Genomic DNA, 20,296 nt, shown 5'->3' with positions numbered 1-20,296 from the left:
ATTAGAAAAAGGTCAGATCGCGTCATTATCAGCTCAATCAGCTGCCGAGTGCCACAGTCAGTTAATTTGGCATCTGTATTTTTTACAACCCCGCACACGTAGCTCAGCGGACTGTAACTCTTTATCCGGACAGATATACTGCGCAGCCGAGCAGGGACATAAAATGAGAGACCCCAAGCAAATGAGCTGAGATAATTGAGAGATTTATTTTTTATATATATGTGTGTCAGGGCAGCTTTCCTTTGCCCTTGAATATTGACTTTCATAAATGGGATTGTCAGGGGGACACTTGGGTCTGGGGAAACTTTGGCCCTCTGAAATACCTCATCGCCAGACACTCTGCCTCCCTCTAGACCTCATTTTTTCCCCAAGTCCAATAAGGCTGCAAGTTGCCTCCCTCCCATTGCCATTTGAACACACCCTCTCTCTGCTCTCTCCTCATACAGCCTTTCCCCACATCCCTTCCACACTCTAAATTTTCCCTGAAGTAGCAACCTTCAGTCAAGAATGGCTGAGTTCTCTCCAGAGTTGCCCAGAAGAACAAGGTGGACTTCCTGGGATTCAGAAGAACCTTCTCCCTTAGGGATTTCCATCTACCTCTATCCTTTACTTTTAGAGATCTGGTTAAAATGGGAAGGAGCCTTAAAGATAGACTCCTCATTTTATGGGTGAGGTGAGAGTAAGTCAAGGAGTTGCCCAGTCATAAAATGAGCAATGTGATCAAACAGAGAAAGAATGTTGGACCAGGAGTCAGAGTCAGCAAGCATTTATTATGCATTTACTGTGTCGGTCATCAGGAAACATGGGGTTGAGTCTTGCTGCAGATGCCAATAATCTTGGTGATCCTGGGCAAGTCATTTCCCTCCTAAAAGCCTCGGTTTCTTCATCTGTAAAAAGGGAATAATATTTACAACTACCTACTTTATAGGGCTGATATAGGGAAAGTACATTTTGAAACACTATAGAAATATGAATTTTTGACAATATAGAGTTAAACTCAAGTCTCCAGTATTTTAAGTTGATGAGGTGTTTATAATAAATTTTTCATAACCTATATGAGGACCGTAAATGTTTGTCTTCCAAGACCAATTTGTCCTTGGATCGCCTCCTCTGCCCAAGGGTTCGTTTTTGCCAATATTCTGGTCCTATGACTGTCTGACTACTTCCTTCTCTGAACTACAGATCTTTTCTTCAATCTGTCCCACCTCTGCCAGTTCCTTACCCCCTTCTTCCCTTACCCTCCTTTTTTCTCTCCTTCATTCCTTCCCCTACCCCATTACCAGCAGCCACTGGCTGGCACTTGGTAAAGTTTGTAAAATTTGCAAGTTCCCCAAACCCCTTTGAAAGGTAAAGGCTTTTTGTTTTATAAAATCTGATTTACAGGCCCCTGAGGCACAGGGCCGAAGTTTTATAGATTATGCAAGATTTCAAACCGGGGCTGTAAAACGTACGGTTCAGTTTCATGCATGGCATTTTTTTATGTGTAAATTTCTTAACATTTATGAGGCCCGTTTTAATGAGACTCCAGCGTGACTCGAGGGACAGGTTATGGTTCCTGACCACAGAGCCAGCCCTGGAGCAGGGGCCTCAATTTTCAGGCCTGCTGGCCCCCTGACCACAACTTCCCCGACCCACTGTAGGAGGCCCAGGCCAATTCTCAGGAGCCCTGTCCAGGAACAGCTCATTATAGTCCATGCTCAGGACTCTCCTTGCCTGGGCAATTGTTCTTGCTGGGTCAAACTACTTCATGCTCTAAGAGCCAGAGGTTCAGGGGAGATATAGGTAAAAACACCTGAGATCTTCACTGAAGACAAATCTCTACTAACTTCTGTGACATGTACATTTGACTCAGAGAACTTTGGGTTAATCTAATCCACCCCCTCATTTTGTAGTTTACATCAGGGAGACCAAGTGATATATCCAAAATCACACAGCTAGTTTGTGGCAATATCGAGATTAGAATCCATGTTTCTGGATTCTTTCCAATCTACCACAAGCCTTTTCTTACTTTCATTTCACAATCCTCTGAAATGTCTCTAATCTTTCTTTTCTCGTCTCTTTTCCAAACCTGCATTAAAACCAGATTTGGCTTCATATCATAGATCTGCCATTTATTGCTTGTTTTATTTTTGGGCCAATCACATCACCTGAGACTCGGTTTCTTCCTCTGTTAATTGAAGAGCTTTCACTAGATAGCCTCTAAGGCCCCCTTTAGCTCTGCTTTTATGATCTTATAGTTATTTCTCTTTTACTCCAAGGCTGCTTCATCTCTGATCAGTCTAGGGGAGTTGCTGGTTGAATCTCAGCTTTGATGGCACCAGTGGTTTATAGACATTGTCCAGCACTAGTCCATTTCTATATTCAGGCTGCAGATTGTTTTATTACCAACATTCTTACAAAGAGGGAGAACTCGGGGCACACCATGAATTTGTGATGGTCATAAACTCTCCAGTAGGAATAAAAAGCTAGAATTATTCTTCTTTGCAGGAGAAACCTGCTACAGGTCATCTGGAATAAGTAGAAAAAGCTCTGCTTTTATATAGCACTTTAAAGTTTCATGAAGCATTTTCCTCATAACTCTCCTACGAGTTATGTAGTACATTTATTATTTTCATTCCCATTTTCCAGATTAGGAGACTGACTGAGGACAATAGAGATTAAAGGACTTTTTCAAGGTCTCATGGCTAGCAAAGATCAGAACCAGAACTGGAATTCAGTTCTCATAACTCCCAAGATCACTCTTATAAAGCCGCTTTATCCTTAGGAAGACTATAGACTGAACTCTCACTGAGCTCTATACAAGACCAGTTCTGGCCTTGTTTCATGAAACTTCGCCATTTTGTGATTTGGCTCTCAGATAATCCTAGGAATCCTGACCTGCTCTCCTTGTCTACTTCCGAGAGCATTTTAGATTTGTTACTGCCTCCATGACTCCTTTTTGTAAAGGAGGATTGAAATTATTTCTTCTCTTGCTTCTTCCTTTTACTAAACACTACAGATAGAGCTACGTCCACCTTACTGCCAACCTGTAAAGAGATCTTGGCCTTCCAGGATACCCATAAGGAGTTAACTATTTTTTTTTTTTTTTTTTTTTTTTTTTACTATTGGCCTAGATTACAGGGGTCCTCAAAACTACAGCCTGCGGCCAGATGCAGCAGCTGAGGACGTTTATCCCCCTCACCCAGGGCTATGAAGTTTCTTTATTTAAAGACCCACAAAACAAAGTTTTTGTTTTTACTATAGTCCAGCCCTCCAACAGTCTGAGGGACAGTGAACTGGCCCCCTGTTTAAAAAGTTTGAGGACCCCTAGAATAACTGGCCAAGCAGACATATGAGCTTTTTGCAAAGTCACATTTACTTACCCATTCATCCATCTATGCAGTCATTCATTCTTTTATTGGGCAAACATTTATTGAGTTTCCCTTTTGCAGATGGCATACTGTAAAGTATTTTGATGCTGCAATGTGGGGATTTTACAGAAAAAATAATTAAGTTCCTTCCTTCTAGGACTAGGTGAAAGCAAAACAGATAGGCATGAAATCTAAGTAGAATGTGATAGCTATAAATATAAATATTTTTTAAAAATCTTTATTGATACCTTTTGGTTTTTATATCTCCACTTCCATATACATTTGTCCCCACTTTCTCACAAGTAAACCATACCTTACAATAATAAAAAAGTGAAAAAAAAGTAAACAAAACCAACCAATATATCCTTTCTATCTAATAGTGAATGTAATATCCCATATCTATACTCTCCTCATCCCTCACCTCTGCAAGGAGTAAGGAAAGTAAATTTTATTAACTCTTCTCAAGAGCTGAGCTTGGCCATTATAATTATTAGCATTTGTTTTCTTTTTTTTTTTTTTTTTTTTTTTTTTGTTCTCTTAACATTGTGGTAATCATCATGTATGGGTTATTTTCCCGGTTCTGTTGATTTCACCTAGAAACAATTCATCTGTCTTTCCATGCTTCTAAGAATTCTTTACATGTTATTTCTAAAAGACAGTAATATTCTATTCAATCATCACACAAATGTTTAAACATTCCTGGATAGCTAGGTGTGCACATTGCTTCCAAGTTCTTGTTACCACATGAAGTGCAGCTTTTAATATTTGGTTCACATGGGATTTTCTTTCTGTCTTTGACCTTATTAGGTAATATGACAAACAATAGGATATTTGGGTGAAAATATAGTAGGAAAATTTTAGTCCTTTTCTTTTTAAACTAATTCCAATTGCTTTTTAGGTTAATTCAAAACTTTTATCAACTGTGGATTGATTGCCTGTCTTTCCATAGATCCTCCAACATTGACTATAATCCTCTTTTGTCATCATTGCTGGTTGTGAATATGCAAACATAGATGCTTTTTAAAAAATAATTTTGTACTTCTGTTAGATAAGTGAAATACTGTAGAAAATATGGTTGGATTTCAGGAAGTCATTTGACAAAGCCCCTCATAATATATTTGTGAAAAAGACCTCCCCAAATAAGATGTAAACTTTTTGTCTTCCCAGTGCTAAGCACATAGTAGGCATACAATATTTGTTGAATGATTGATTGAAGTTTGGTAGCCAATTTCACCGGTACAGGTGGGTAGAATCTTATTCTGTATAACTATGCCTATAGTATTGAACGGAAGACAGCCTAGATGCATGTCTATGTCATTTCTGTGAGTGTTTTCTCCTCTCTGATTTAATAGTTTTATTAATGATTTAAAGACATATGACACAGCAAATTTTCAGATGACACAAATATGGGAGAAGTAGGTAAACCCTTGGATTATGGGCTGGAAACAAGACAGAATTTAATAGAATCACATATAAATTCCTACACCTTAGGTAAATCAATCACATAATTACTGAATGACTTAGACATAACAGAGAACAGTTTGTATGAGAAAGACCTGAGAGACTTAGTGGACCATAGCTTCAATATGATCTATTATGGCAGCCAAAAATGCTAACCAACTCTTTTAATCATTTGTTGTCTCCTTGGTGCTTGGCAAAAAGCCTGGTACATAGTAAGCACTCAATAAATACTTGTTTGTTGAATAATTAATAGAAACATAGTATCCAGAAAAAGGAAGATTTAGACCAAGTGCATTTTGCTCTGGTCAGACCACATAGGGAATACTTTGTTTAAGTCTGGGCCACCACAATCTAAGAGGGATATCAACAATTTATCATGAGTCCAGAGGAGGACAACCAGAAGACTCTTTAAACAATGTCATATGAGAAATAATTGAATAAACTAAGGATGTTTTAGCCTTAGGAAGAGAAGTCCTAGAGAGAAGAATATAGCTGCCTTCAAATAGAGATAAAATGGCTCCAAAGTGAAGAATTAAAGCCATGGAGAAAAAATAAAGGGGGAAGTGGGAATGGAGAGAAAGTGATCATGATAACTGTGTTTAATGACTGAATGATATATCATATAGAATTTATCTTGTCAAACTAACCAATTAGTGGAAATTACAGAGAAGAAGTGTTTCCCCAGGATAAGTATGAACAACCTAATAAATAATATTGTCCCAAAATATAATTGACTTGAGAAGTCAGTCTTCACATAGAGGCAGGATGACTCTGTCAGCCACATTGTCAAAGGAATTCCTCCTTAGGTACATGTATTGTGCTACATGACCTCTGAGATTATATCATATGATTTTATGATAAAATTCATTATAAGAAAGAACTTTTTAATAATTAGAACTGTTTGGCCGGAGAATGCGCTGCCATATAAGATAATGGTTACCCCCTCAATGGAAATGTCTAAACACCGTCAGGGATGTTTTAAAGACAATTCCTATGTGCAGTGACAGATTATATTAAATGAACCCTGAAGTCCTTTCAATTTCTAAGATTCATTGATTCTAAAATCCTGTATTATAATGGGCATGGGAGAAGAGGAAGGAACAACAAGTATTTCATAGGGAATCTAGAGGTAATAAGTTTAGATTTGGGAAGGGATCTCCTGGACATTTAAGCTAATCATTTTTGGGGATGAAGAAAGTGAGGCTCATTGAATTTAGTTGACTTACCCAACATCACAAAACTATTTTGTGGTATGAAAGTTTTATTAAAAAAAAAAAAGGAAAAATGGAAATGATGCTTAACAGATTTACAGAGGTCACTATTTTCTATAGAATTATTACTATACTGAAAGACGAGAACAACATTCAAAATAATCTTGGAAAACTAGTCATATCAGAATGAAATTCAACAAGAACTGGTACAAAGTGATCTATTCTTAGTAGCAAAAGCTAAACAATATAAATGCAGAATGAAGAAGACCAAGGCTTATAGTTGACTAAAGGGTATGAGCAGACAATAGTGTTCTATTGTGAAAAATGGCAGTATTAAAGAGGGGGTACAGACATAAAGAGACAGAACGAGAGAATTAGTTAGTTGGTTTTAAAGAATACTCATTATGTGCTGGGCACTATACTAAGATATTGATTGTATACAAACTGCTTTCTTTCTTGATTATACTCAAACTAGCATATTATGTCTCAATTATTGTACTTTTGAAAAAAAAAATGTGGAGAAACTAGAGAAGTTGGCAAGAACATCAAAGATGATTAGGGAGTAGGAAAAGATTGTAGCATTTAGAGCTTGAAAAGAAGGTCTTTGGAGTTCAGTTCTCTCATTTTGTAGTAGAAGCCCGGGAAAGTTGTTGCTTTTGGGTAATAAGTACTAGCATCAGAATTTGAATTCAGGACCTTTGATTTCATATCCTTTGCTTCTTCCATTATACCACACTGGCTCTTATATGAGAAGAAAGTGAAACAAATTAGAATTATTTTCCTGGAATTATTTTGCCTGTTCAAAGGTGACTTGAATACAACCTTCTACTACAGGAAGAGTTTATAAATGAAATGCTAATCAGTTGTTTTCCATGTTTATGAAAAACTGAATAAGAGGAAAGAAATTTAACTTAAAGCTGGAAGGATTTTAGCTAGACATAAAATCAAACTTCTTGACCAACCAAGTGATAAAACCTTGAAACGCCTAAGTCTCTATTTCTAGACAGTATCAAGATGGGAAGTGACAGCCATCTGTGCTCGACTAGACATTTGCCAACCTAAAGGCAAATGGTTAGATTATATGATCCACCATGATATCTTCCAGCTTAGTGTGTGGGCCATTCAAAGGATGACAGAGACAGGAAAGGAGCAGTAATTATGAAGTTGTTGCACCAGGCATGAGGGAGGGAAGACTGGAGAAATAGAAGGTACACTGCCAGGAAGATAGATGAAAGAGATTGGAGTCAAAGTGAAGATGGCTTTATAGATGTTTAGGTATCCTCAGATCTTGTGTTTTTGACCTAGATTCTTACTCCTTCTAGTTACATTGTCCATCAAAGGGCAAGTAGAGGAAGCAACAGATAGATTACTGGGGCTGTACTCAGGAAGACCTCAATTCAAATATGACCTCAATTACTAATTCTGTGATCCTGGGCACATTTCTTCATCTCTGTCTCCTTAAGTTTCCTTAACTATAAAATGGAAAGTATAATAGGATCTGCTACCTAAGGCTTCAGTGAGGATCAAATTGAATATCCATAAAGTTTTTAGCACAATAACCAGCACATAGTTGGTGCTTAATACATGCTTTTCTAATCAATTCCTTTATACTACGCTGGACTAAATCTCAGTTAATCAATAGGTAGTTATTGAATAAGCTTTGTCCCTAGCACCATTCTAGGCATTATGATACATAAAATAAGAGGTTCACTCTCAGAACATGACAAATTAAGGTAACTCCACAGACTAGTCTACTTTTTTTTTCCAGAAAATTAATACTCATTATCACTTCCATTCATTTTCTTTGACTTTATTAACTTGTCCTATGTGCAAGACACAGAATTTTTATCCTTCACTCTGTCAGCCAGTCTACATCATGGGCTTAATGCCCCCCATAGGCAGAGAGAGACTTGAAAAACACTCAGAAAATACCAAAGAAATAGTCAACATAGTCTTATCGTAGGCTTTGGTGAATTTGCCATTTAGTTCAGCAGTCTCCAAATAGTTGATCTCAGTGAGTGCCAGGGTGATAGAATTGGAAAATGTTGAAACTTGAAATTGCAAAACATGAGTTTGAATCTCAGCTTTGCTATTTAATAATTGGCAAATTGGCAAATTTTGGCAAATCAGTTTGAGCTTTAATTTCCTAATTTGTAAAAAGAAGCATTGGGACTAGATTTTTTACATCTCTTCCAAGCCTAAATCACAGTCCAGTTGAAGACTGGTCCATTGCCAATACATGCCTCACTACTTTCAGTGCTCATGGGAAGCCCTGTCCCCTGACCATAATATCTACCTCAAGGTCACAGAATTAGTGAATATGTGGGGAAGTCAGTTGTTCCTAATTCTAGGTCCTGTATTTCCTGCGCTGTGCCACCTCAACTAGGCAAAGCAAAGAGGTCAGTTAGATATGATTAAAATAATGTAAATCAAAAGATCATAAAAGAAGAGGAATTAAGAAAATGAAAAATCCATAAAGATCCCAACCAATAATGAAACTACTTTTCCCTTTAGCAGAGAAATGAGGGGAAACCAGGATAGGATATTATATATTTTGTATGATGTGCTATCAGATATTTTTGCTTAGTTGTTTTATTTTTATAGCTAGGTGGTACATAGAGTGGATAGAATGCTAGACTTGGATTTAAGACAAGTTCAAATCCTGCCTTGTAGCTGAATGATACTGCACAGGTCACTTAACAGTTCTTAGCCTCAATTTTCTCATCTATAAAATAAGGATGGTAGTAATAGCAACCACCTCACAAGTAGTTGTTGTGAGGATCAGATGATGTTCTTTATGTATCAAAAAGCACTTTCAAAACATTAGCTATCATTATCAGATATTATTCATTTTCATAAAGAGGCTTCAATCTAGAGAGGTTGGAGTGGTTGTGATATAAAGACCAAAGGCTTAATGTTTGTTTTTTTTTCTTTAAAGAACAAATACCATTGACCTTAAAGAACTACAGGAGACAAAGACTCTTAAAAGGTTATTAGAATATGCAATTACTGTAAAGAGAATGTTGATGTATTGGAGGTGGGTGGGTCTAAAGAGATTAGAAATTATTTGGATATTTTGGAGAATGGGATAGGATTAATCTAAGAAGACATCCTGGGAAAATTGGATTGAAACTATACTACCTCAGAGATGGAAAATCTGTATCTCCTGCTCCAGTCCATGGCAACTTTTGTGGAGACACGGCCTCTTTAAGAAACTACACAATTCCCTTGCATAGTTTTGCAGTGAGTGATGATACTGCTTCTCCTCCTGTGGCCTTGGGGTCATAGAGATGGGAATTGGAAGAGGGCATGGGTATATATATACATGATATCAGAATAGATGCCATGACCTCATTTCTCATTCCTCCTCTACCCTCCCCGCTCTCCAGATGGTGAAAGCAATCCAGGTTCTGAGAATCCACCTGCTGGAGCTGGAGAAGGTGAATGAACTCTGCAAGGACTTTTGTAACCGTTATATCACCTGCCTCAAGACTAAGATGCACAGTGACAACCTGCTCAGGAACGACCTCGGAGGTCCCTATTCCCCCAATCAACCCTCCATAAACCTGCACCCACAGGTAACATATATCTCGGGAGAGGCTTCCTACAGTTCCAGAACATTGGGTCCTGCCCTTTGACTCGTTACTGCCCCTGGCTCAATAATGGGTGGACATCATAAAAATATTTGAGGATGTTTTAAGAGACATCTACCTCACTGGCTCTTTTAGTTGTCAGGGCCCCCATAGAGTCCTCTCATCTATTCTCCTAGGATGAGCCTCGTATTGCTCTGTGAGGTCTCCAAACTAATGCTGAAGAAGGTGTTATTGTTTATAGGTGGAACAACTCTCCTGGAGAAGGAGAGTATCTTCTCTGAGGGGGTGAAACTGAGGGTCACATGCAGGCAGCCAGGATCCTGATTTTACCATAAGCAACATACCTTGAATCTTAATGCCAAAGAATCCTGGGCAGTCTGATTTCTTTGTGGGGACTGCTATGGGCAAACCAATCATTTTTAGTTCCTTTCTACCTATTGGACAGTTCATGTCTTCCTGACGACTCTCTCCCAATGATTCTTGAATGTCTTCTCACCCCACTACTACCTCAGCAGAGTGTTTAATTTTGGGTTCCCACAATACATGTCCCCAAAACATTACTCAGTATGATTGTCCAGTACTGCCTCTCCAGCTCTCTCTAATCTATTTTCAGAAGAATCAGGGATAGATTCTGTATTCTAGGTTGGGGTAGACCATGCTAGTATCCTCCAATCTTTTGCTTAAGAAGTTCATCAACTGAGAGCTCTGCTGATCCTCCAGCTCATCACATAAGGGAAAGATCTAATGACATCTGTTCACCACATTTCCATCCAAGGAGGAGCCTCATGATGGCTTTCTATAGCTCTGGAACACTGGAGCCCTCTCTCCCCTTTGACTCTTAGGTTCAATAATGGGTGGACATCATGAAAATATTTGAGTATATTTTAAGGGACATCTACCTCACTGGCTCTTTTAGTTGTCAAGGCCCCCATAGAGTCCTCTCATCTATTCTCCTAGGACAGACAGCTCGGGGTAGTTAAGAGTCTCCTATTGCTGTGTGAGGTCTCCAAAACAGTGATGAGCCTCAAAGACCTTGGTGGTCTTTGCTACTTGTGTACAACGATGGCCTCCTCTCCTAGAAAGCTCGGCACAGGGGTCCTGGTTCTTGTGTACAATTCCCAATTCTTCTACTTAGCCTCTGAGTCACCTCATATAAAGTATTAAGCCTCTCTAACTTGGCATCCTTGACTGTAAAAAGAGAATTGGAAGAGGTGATCTCTAGGGTTCCCTCTAACTACTAATCTATGATCCAAGGAACAATACCTCCCTCCCTGATTCTTCCTGTTCCTCTATGAGGGGAGGTGTCTGGAATGAAAGGTAGAAAGATGACTCTATCTACGCTTCCTTCAGTCTAAACATATTGAAATGTCTTCTTGAAGAAGCTTTGTGATGACTCATTCTCTACAATTACCCCATCTGGTGGGATGAGAGAGGTGAGGAGGGGGCACAAGCTGTGAAATGCCAAAAGGTGGGATGAAGGAAGACCGTGCAATGGAGTTTCCAGAAGGTCTTTGAGCACGATCCCTCCTGTACAAATAAAGCCATATTTCCAGGACACTTCAGGTTGGATGGAAACGGGCAAAGGGAGGGAATGATTTTAAGAGAATCGCTCTTTTATAGTGAGCCTCCTCTCCTGAAATTCTCACCCTGAAAACAAATATCATCCCTGCCATGTAAAATCTTTATGGAACTGGGAGAAAGTGGGGTGGGGACTTTGGATTATGTGGAGTGTGGGACAAGAAGTTTATTTCTTCTTTTGATTGCCTGAAATAACCAAATCATTTTATCACAGATCTGAAGAAGCCGCCCAGGCTTCTGTTTGCTAATATTCTCTTGAAATAGACTCATTCCTTCAGAGTCTTATTGTACTTTCCCTTATGATCAAAATTAGCAAGAAACTTGCATAAAAGAGGACAATAATTGCTCAACGAGCATCTCGTTTGTAATTTATTAGTTTCTATTATTGTGGGTTGCTATGGCAACGGTGCGCAGCCCCGGTGACGGGAGAGATTCGAGATAGGAGCTGAGGAGGCTGTGAGGCCTCACCAAATGGAGATGCACATTTTTATCAGTAATTTTCATGAAAATAATAAGTGAGGAGTTAATGAGATGGAAAGCCATCCTGTGGCTATTGTGAATTTTTTTTAAGTGTTGATCTAATTAGAATGCATCAGTCAGGAAAAGTAATGAGGATTTAGTGCCTCACAGAGATGTGAGGATCATATCAGAAAATTAGCACAAGTCTTTGGAAATAATCAGGCCCTTAGAGAGGCCCTGGATTCCCCCTCCTGGGCCCTCCAACTCTACCTCTAGGTCTGGACTTGGGGAGGGGGCAGTTTCAAGGAGCAGCCAGGCTACCGAGGGGAGGGGAAAGCCGGTGTGACTTCTGGGCCGGCAGCGAGCGAGCAAAGGCGCCGCGTGTGGGGACTGGGGACCAGTGTCTGGCAAGGGTCACTCAAGGGACTTAAAGCAGGGTGGGCTGAGGGTGACCAGGATCTCCCGGCCAGCCCCAGGACCTTGGGTCTACGGGGAAAGAAGGAGGGAACTTTTGTCACTCTCATTTCAGGCTTCAGATCACTGACTGGGGGGAAATCTGATCCTAAGGACCCATAGTGCAAAAACCTCAAGTCTCCTCAAAGAAAGAAAGCTCGGAAATAAGCAGGAACAGAGAGAAGGGGGCAGGATAAGAGAGGAAAAAAAAAAGTGTTAGGAGGAGGATGGGACAGTCCTTTTCTGGGAAGGACCAGTCTGACTTAATGAGTTTCCCATGAACTTCTAAAATGATAGAAATGGGAGTAGTGGCTTTCCTGGGTAGAAGTTAAAACTGGGGACCCAAGCCTTTGAGCTAGGGGAAGGAAGGGTGCCCCAGAGGAAAAGAAAAACTACTCTATGACATTCGTCATGGTTCAGCCTTAATCCCCCCAGCCTAAAATAGCAGCACTGCCTGGCTGGCTTGGGGAGGGGTCTCTCCCCTTTGGAACATGATCTGAAGGGATCAACATTCCTACTCCTCCTCCTTCCCCTCCCCCAGCACTCCTCTCTTCTCTCCCTGCAAAGCCCCCCCACCTTCCCCGCCCCCGCCTGCTTTGTTGCAAACTGCTGGCTCATAGTTTGCCTCCATATGTTAATTTTGTACATTGGTGTTGAAAAATGAAAGAAATTTCAATTTTTTAGAAACCAGTCCTCCCACCACATTACCTCTCTTCTGGCTTCCTCCTCCTTAGCTATTTGTATCTACTACTGACTTTTCTGGTAGGGAATGAAGAAAGGTGTGGGGGGCAGGGCTGGCAAGGAGATTAAGTTACTTTTGTGGGGCACAAGTATCTCCCTGGTGATGCCCCCCAACAAAGCAGAGTCCAGAGTTTCTGGCTTCTCCCTAAAGCTTACTCCAGCCTCTCATGATCCTTCCCACCCTCCTTTAAGCAACTGAAGCCCTTCTTCAGCATTAGGTCATACTTATCAAAAGTTATTTAACTGCTCCTTGAGTTCTAGTCTCCTGTTCTTGTCAAATTATTGATTCCCTGTGGGCAGGGTCTCTCCTCACCATATCATTAATTTTCTCTTTCCCTGTAGTAATATTTGAATACAACTGAACTAGTACAAAAACAACAACAACAGCAACAAACCATGTGGTTTTTGCTATAGGCTCCTAAATTGTCCACAAGTGGAATGGGAAATAAGAGAGTACTAGTGCCTGGCAAGATTTGAGGAGAGCTAGATTAACTCTGGTTGGAGATCCTGTGGAAAGGATTTGTGCTTTAGGTGGGATTGTGACAGAAAGATCTCCAAGGTCCCTTCGAAATATAATTGCTCTCTGGTAAATGCAGGGGAATTTCCCATTTTTACATTTGTATGCCTCTCTTCCCCAGGGAGATTGCAACCTCCCTGAAAGTAGGTGTTGTCTTAGATGTCCTTTTCTTTTGCACAGCAATAAGTATTCAGCAATCATCAGTTATATGCCCACTGACTGTATGACTGGCCGTTTCCTAAGGCATTATGTACAGGGAATGAAGGGGAATGAATCACAGGGAACAGCAGTTTCCTAAACTCACTACAAGTAGGAAAAGCCAGGAGGGCGAGCAGGCTGCTCATCAAAGCAATGGACATTTGGCATTGTGAAAACGTAGTTTATTAGAGAAAATATAATTGAACTCAGGAAACAAAAGACTTGGGTTTGAATTCTATCTCTACTATTAATGTGTGACCTTAAATAACTTGTCTAACCTCATTGAATTTTAGTTTCTTCCCTGAAAAATGGGGTCATAATTCTTGTTTTGTGAAAACCAAGCAATTCAATAACAAGCAGACTATGTGCCAAGGATGAGTAGAACAGTTATATTCTTCTCCTGGGACAAAGAGTGTATACAACTTAATTTCATTTTTAAAAAAAATCTTATTTTTTAATTACAGCTTTTTATTTTCAAAACATATGCATGGATAATTTTTCCATTGGAAAACTTTGTGTTCCAGATTTTTCCCTCTCTTCCCCCCATCCCCTCCCCTAGATGGCAAGTAATCCAATAGATGTTAATATATATATCTGTGTGTGTGTGTGTGTGTGTGTGTGTGTGTGTGTGTGTGTGTACAACTTAATTTCAAGCAGTGCTGTAGTGTCCATAGAGCAATGGGGCATGAGGCAACCTTTGACTTGCAGGAATGAGAGGAGGGAATAGTGTCAGCTTTTTTATATAGTGCAATATGTAATCTGACCTACTGAACATTTATTAAATATCTACTGTATCCTAGGCCCTGATTTAGAGGGGATACAAAAACAAACATGAAAAAGCCCTTTTCCTCAAGGAATAAACATGCTACTGCTCTGTCAAAGCAGCTCACTTTACATCCTGAGAATCTGCCCAACAAGCTTTGGGGAAGCTATCTGTCCTGGGAAGTTCCCTGGCTGGTTGTGGGGCTCAGCCACTATATGGAACATAAAGAGCAGGAAGTGGAAAGAACCCCTTCTGTAGGACAGGAGTGTCAGATGTTCAAACCCACCACCACCCGTGAGCATTTGGAGCTCCCTCTGTTTGCCAGCAGCTGCCCAGCATTTTGTAGGTATGAAGTTCACCATCCTCCGAATCTTTGTCCCTCACCCTGGGCTCCCAGCTCTCCTCCCCTCCAAAACCCTCCCCCAGCTCAACATCAGGAGAAAGAGTGAGTAGCCCTTTTCAGTCAGTGAAACCTGAGCAGAGCCTTCCGGGAAGGAATGTTCCTTAAGAGCAGCAGCTGTTTCTTGTCCCCACAGTCCAGAGCTGCCTGTCCCTTGAGGCTTGAGCCCCTGGCTAGAGCAATACAGAAAGAGGATTAAGTGGTTTGTTTATAGGCATTTGGCTTCTTAGTTGGGAACCCACCCTGGCTTTAGTGGGGCTTCAGACTGGACCCAGGGAAAAGAGGAACAGAAGGGGAGAAACTGTAAGGAAAAGGGCAGATAGCAAGAGCTTCCTACCTGGTCAATCTACAATAAATATTAAGTGCCCATCATGTTCTAGGCACTATGCTAGATATTGGAAGAGATGTAAGGAAATGAAGGACAAAAGTCTCTTCTCTCAAGAATTCCATAATGGAGCTCAAGGATGAGTTCTTCATGATCTGTAAAGAATCCCCCTCATATCCAGTCAATTGCTGAGGTGATAGGTTCTTTCCCTAAAATGTCTCTTCCATGTCTCCCCTTTTCTCAGCTCTCATAGCCCTCTTTCTAGTTCAAGTTCTCATCACCTCTTATCGAAATTTTGCAACAGCCTTCTCATTAGACTTCCAGCTTCCAATCTGTGCCCTCTGTAATACTTCCTCCTCGACACTGCCAAAATCATTTTCCTAAAAAGTGCAATCATGTTACTCCCCTGCTCAAGACTCTTCAGTGTCTTCTTATTGTCTTTTAGGATAAACTGTAACTTAACTCAGCTTGGCATCTAAAGTGCTTCATGATTTGGCCACAGATCCTTTCCCTTTCCAGGCTAATTTCATATTACTCTTCATATACACTTTTCCTCCAAACTGGTCTATTTCCTACCTCTTAACTTTTTACACTACCTTCCATTCCCCTTTGCACTGGCTGTTCCTTATGTCTGGGATGCCCTTCCAGCTCACTGCTCTCTTAGAATCGCTGTCTTCCATCAAAACTGAGTTTTTGAGTCACTTGCTGTTGAAAGCTCTATTTCTTCTATTTGTTAGTATTTTCTCCCTCCTCACATTATCAAAAATGTGCTTATCTCTTTAAATCTTGGATTCTCCCTTGTCCCTTTAGAGTGTAAACCCTTTAAAAGCAGGGACTTTTTTTATTATTATTTTTTTTTACCTTTTATTTTACCTTTGTAACCCTAGCACCTAGTACATGCCTGGTACCTAAGAGGCTTGAAAAATGCTTGTTCAATTGAATCAGGATACAAATACAAAGCAATATATAGTAAAATGCAGTGTATGGTATGTGTCAAATGGATATAGACAATAGTCAATAAATCAAACATTTCTTAACTATATGCTAGAAATAATGAAGACCAAAAATGCTGAACCTCAAAGATTTTACATTCTATTGGGGAATAAGTTATTCTGATTTAAAGGGAGGCAAGAAGTAGATTAGAAGTTAGAGGAGTTAGAAGATTTGGCTTCAAAATCCTGTTTGGCTTTTTTCTATCTTAGTGACTTTTGGCAAATTACACCATCTTTCTGAGTCTCATTTTCCTCCTCTGTAAACTTAGGGGATTTAATGAGGTGACCTTGAAAGTCTTTGCACTTAAAGTGCTGTGAAATTATAATCTTAAAAACATTGCAGATTGTGGTGGTTAAGGAAAACTTTTCCAAAAAAGGTGAGACTTGAACTAGTTCTCTATGGAACTCAAGCTATCATGATGAGCCCAAGGCTTGGCCAGGTGGATCAGCAGAGACATCTAGTGGCCTGAGAAGTACATGGCAAATAGCTGGGGTCTGGAAGCCTTCTTATCAAAAACCACTAAATCTGAGAAATGGTATGTGGTTTCCCCAAATTTCCAGTTAAAAGGGACCCTATAAAGTCATTTAGTCTATTCCTCTGTCTAGACACAATGGCACCCAAGCCATTCTAAATAAATTACTTTTTTTAAAAAAGTAAATTTTATTGATATATTTAGCTTTTATCATTAACTGTATTTCCCATTGTTAGCTCCCTTTCCACCCTCAAGATGATATTTGAAAGGACAAGAAATAAAGGGAGTTTCTACTACTTTTCCCTCATTCGCCCAGTTATTTCAGTGGATTATTATCCTCACTCTTCGGGTCAGATTCCCTGTCTTACCAGCTGAAACTCTTTTCTTCTTCTCTTGGCCTCTGGGTAAGGTCTTGAACAACATAATTAAAATGACTATGATTCTATAGGTGCCAAATTATAGGATATCCCCAAAGTCTTTAAAGTTTGCAGTTTTGAGCCACTAATAGCTTAAGGACTTGCGATTTAATTTATATAAGAAACTTGTGTGCAGAAATCCCTTTACCCTTGCAGGTCATCTCCTTCTCTATATCATATAGCCTCATTATCTAGAACACTGAGAAAGGTGAATTGACCAGGGTCACACTGTCAGTATCTAGAGGCAGTATTTGATTGCTGATCTCTGACTTTGAAACCAAATCTCCACCAAACCATACTGCCTCTTATGATTTATAATAATAGGTAGACTAGCTAGCATTTATAAAGTGCTTTGCAATTTTCCAAATCTTTTACACATGTTATCTCATTTGATCCTTGTGAGGTAGGTGTTCTTATTCCCATTTTACAGATAAGGAAACTGAGAGTGAGAGTCTAAGTAACTTCAGCAAAGTCTGATACAATGTTTTCCTGACTCAAGTCTGGTGATGAATCCATTGTGCCTCAAACTGCTTCAATTTGAATGTTGATTACTTTATCTTTTCTTTAGACTAAAATAATTTCAGTTCCTCCCTTTTCATTATATGTTTAAAGAGATTCTGAGTGAAACCCAGAATCTGATTCCAAATCTGGTCAAGAATGCCATCTCCACCTAAATGCACTAGGTGTCCAAACTCTACCCTTTCTTCCTGTCCTCTTCCTTCTCCCTTCCCTCCGTCTCTGTGGTTTCTGGCAATAATCTAAGGAAGAGTGAGTCACACTTTGGTTGGGGCAAAAGTTTTGGGACCATTTACTTCCCCCAATCCTTACCTTTACTGTTCTATCTTTAAAAGAAAGATTATCTCGTTAAGCATCAGTAGGTGAGCAGGATATCAGAGGGGAAGAGGAGAAACACTCTTGTTTATTCATGACTTGTGAGTCATCAAGTCCTAGAGCTATACTAAAGCACTACTCTTACAGAATGAGTCTGCCATTTTTTTATTTTTTTTTATTTGCTATGATTAGCCCTGGAAGCTGCTTAAGCCATGAGACATGAGCCTGACCAAAACCAGTGACTCCAGACTTGAATATACAACAGTTTGAGCTCTTGCTGCTTCCCCTTTCCCCACTAGAAAACTGTTTCAGTGGAAAGCAACCAAACACTAAACTCCATATAGATTTTCTAGCATGAGACAGGATCAACCTCTATGAAGAAGCTTCCTAAACTTTTTTCCACTGTGACCCCTTTTTACCTGAGAAATTTTTATGGGATCTCAGGTATATAGATATATAAAATAGGTATATGAAACAAACATTTGCAAAATAAATGTTTGATAATAAATCAACCCCCACATTCATTTATGTGACCACCCCATATGAGTCTGTGACCCACAGTTTAAGAAGCTTTGCTCTAGGAGGCAGCTGATGGCACAGTGAATAGAACCCTGGCCCTGGAGATAGAACCCTGGCCCTGGAGTTAGGGAGATTTGAATTCATAGTCAGCCTCAAATTTATGTATAGGTAGAAAGACATTTAAATTTATAGATATGGGCCAAGTTTGATTCTTCTGAATTAGACCTGTGAACAAAGGCTAAAAACCATATTGTTTACATAAAGCTCTTGTATAAAATCAATAAAAGTTAACTGTTCCCTGAACTCATTCCTCCATTGCCCTTTTCCTTTTGTTATTTGATAAAAATAAAAGTGTAAGTTTTTATTTTAAAAAAAAAATCAGCCTCATATATTAACTGTGCAATCTTAGACAAGTCATTTAACCTCTATCTCGGTTTACTCACCTACAAAACAGGGGTTACATAATACCTCACAGGGTTTTGAGGATCAAATAAGATAATATTTTTAAAGCATTTAGCTCCATGCCTGGCATAAAATAGGCATTATATAAATTCCTTTTCCCCTTTCATGATGATTTAGGAAGTTTACTTTGAAAACTACAAAATGTGCTTCTCACATTTTTAAAGTTGCTAAGGAGTTTTAAAAGAAATCATTCTATTTGTGTTTAGATAGAATAACATTCACCTGATTTAGAGTCTGGTAGGTCCCAGAGGAAGCTGTTTGAATAACAGTGTATTTAGATAGCATCTTCTACCTGAGGTACTTACACTCTGTGAAAGATCTATCAGATGACCTATGTCATAAGTGGAGGGGACATGCTTTTCCCCATTCTACCCAGTTGGAGATTTGAGGCCAGGGAAGGAGGTAGCAGCAAATTCTGAGACAACAAATCTAAGATAAAAATTCAGGATGATGCTGCCTTTGATACTAGGTTTCCTCACTATCTTAGAGGGGGAGATGTTGAGAGCCAGAGTGAATTTTGGGAGTCATAGCCAACAGACTTAGGTATGGTGACAAAATTAAGTCCACTTTCCTGGGAAATTGGGACTTCTTTGCCCAGACATAGTTACAGCAAAGAAATAGGGTACCTATTCAGCTCTCTCCCTTCTTGCAGCATTTTATATTTATCTTATGTATTTCTATCATTATTTGGACTTTTTTTTTTTTTTTTTTGGTATCTCTCCTAAATAGATCATTGTTCTAATGTGGGCTCATAGTTGAGTTTTCTTCCAGTCTCTGGCAGATAATATAACTCTTTGCTTTGAGAAATAGTGAAACAGAAAGGCAAGATCTTTGAAAGCGGACACTATGTCAATTCATTTTTCTGTGCCAGCCCTTAGCAGGGTGCCTTATAAATAATAATGATCATTGCAGCCATATTTATCTCATTTGATCATCATGTCAATCCTCTGAGGTAAGTATACCCCTTTATAGTTTAGAAACCACTTTGCTCACAGCAGTGCCACAAAAACAAGTGAGAAAAATATTATTATCCCCATTTTTTCTGATGAGAGAGGCTGCAGTCTTAGAGAGACTGGGTGGCTTGCTTATAATTACACAGGATAGCCAACACTCAAATCCAAGTCTTCTGATTCAAATTCTGTATTCTTTTCAGTGTACCAGGTTCAAGCTCCCTCAGGAAAGAGTGCTACAGATTATAGGAAACTAGAACCCAATCTGACAGTGAAGTGATTTAGATTTAGTTTGGAGAACTCTGTGGGTTAAGTAGTTTCATAGAATAGCTAATGTCATTTAATAGCTTTAGCTTATTAACTGGGTAGTTTGGGGGAAAAGGGGATTTTGCTTTAGTTCATCTTGTGCCTCTGAAAATCATTGTAATTTATTACAATATGAGGCTTACCACTAATTTTGCTTCATAGTCCCTGCATAGTTCAAGGCAGGCTATACATTCCATCCTGTGTCATCCTTTAAATTTCCCAAATGGTTTATCTGAAGAAAGTCATTGGGAGAGTTCATGGGTACAAAATCCAGTCCCTAATGTTAGTATGACAAAAA

General features: G+C 39.4%; 1 protein-coding gene across 6 annotated transcripts in view; it reads left to right on the top strand.

Moving 5' to 3' along the window:
- The window catches only part of PKNOX2 (PBX/knotted 1 homeobox 2), a 363,592-nt gene that overhangs the window by 299,999 nt on the left and 43,297 nt on the right, over positions 1 to 20,296 (top strand). For all 6 annotated transcript variants that reach the window (XM_051986748.1, XM_051986749.1, XM_051986744.1 and 3 more), the window contains one exon: positions 9,412 to 9,600. In XM_051986748.1, coding sequence (XP_051842708.1) covers positions 9,412 to 9,600 — 189 coding nt within the window. The remainder of the gene's footprint in view (positions 1 to 9,411; positions 9,601 to 20,296) is intronic.

The sequence above is a fragment of the Antechinus flavipes genome, chromosome 3, assembly GCF_016432865.1.
Source record: "Antechinus flavipes isolate AdamAnt ecotype Samford, QLD, Australia chromosome 3, AdamAnt_v2, whole genome shotgun sequence".
Taxonomy (NCBI): domain Eukaryota; kingdom Metazoa; phylum Chordata; class Mammalia; order Dasyuromorphia; family Dasyuridae; genus Antechinus; species Antechinus flavipes.
The sequence above is the reverse complement of the archived record's forward strand: the minus strand, read 5'-3'. Positions and strand labels throughout refer to the sequence as shown.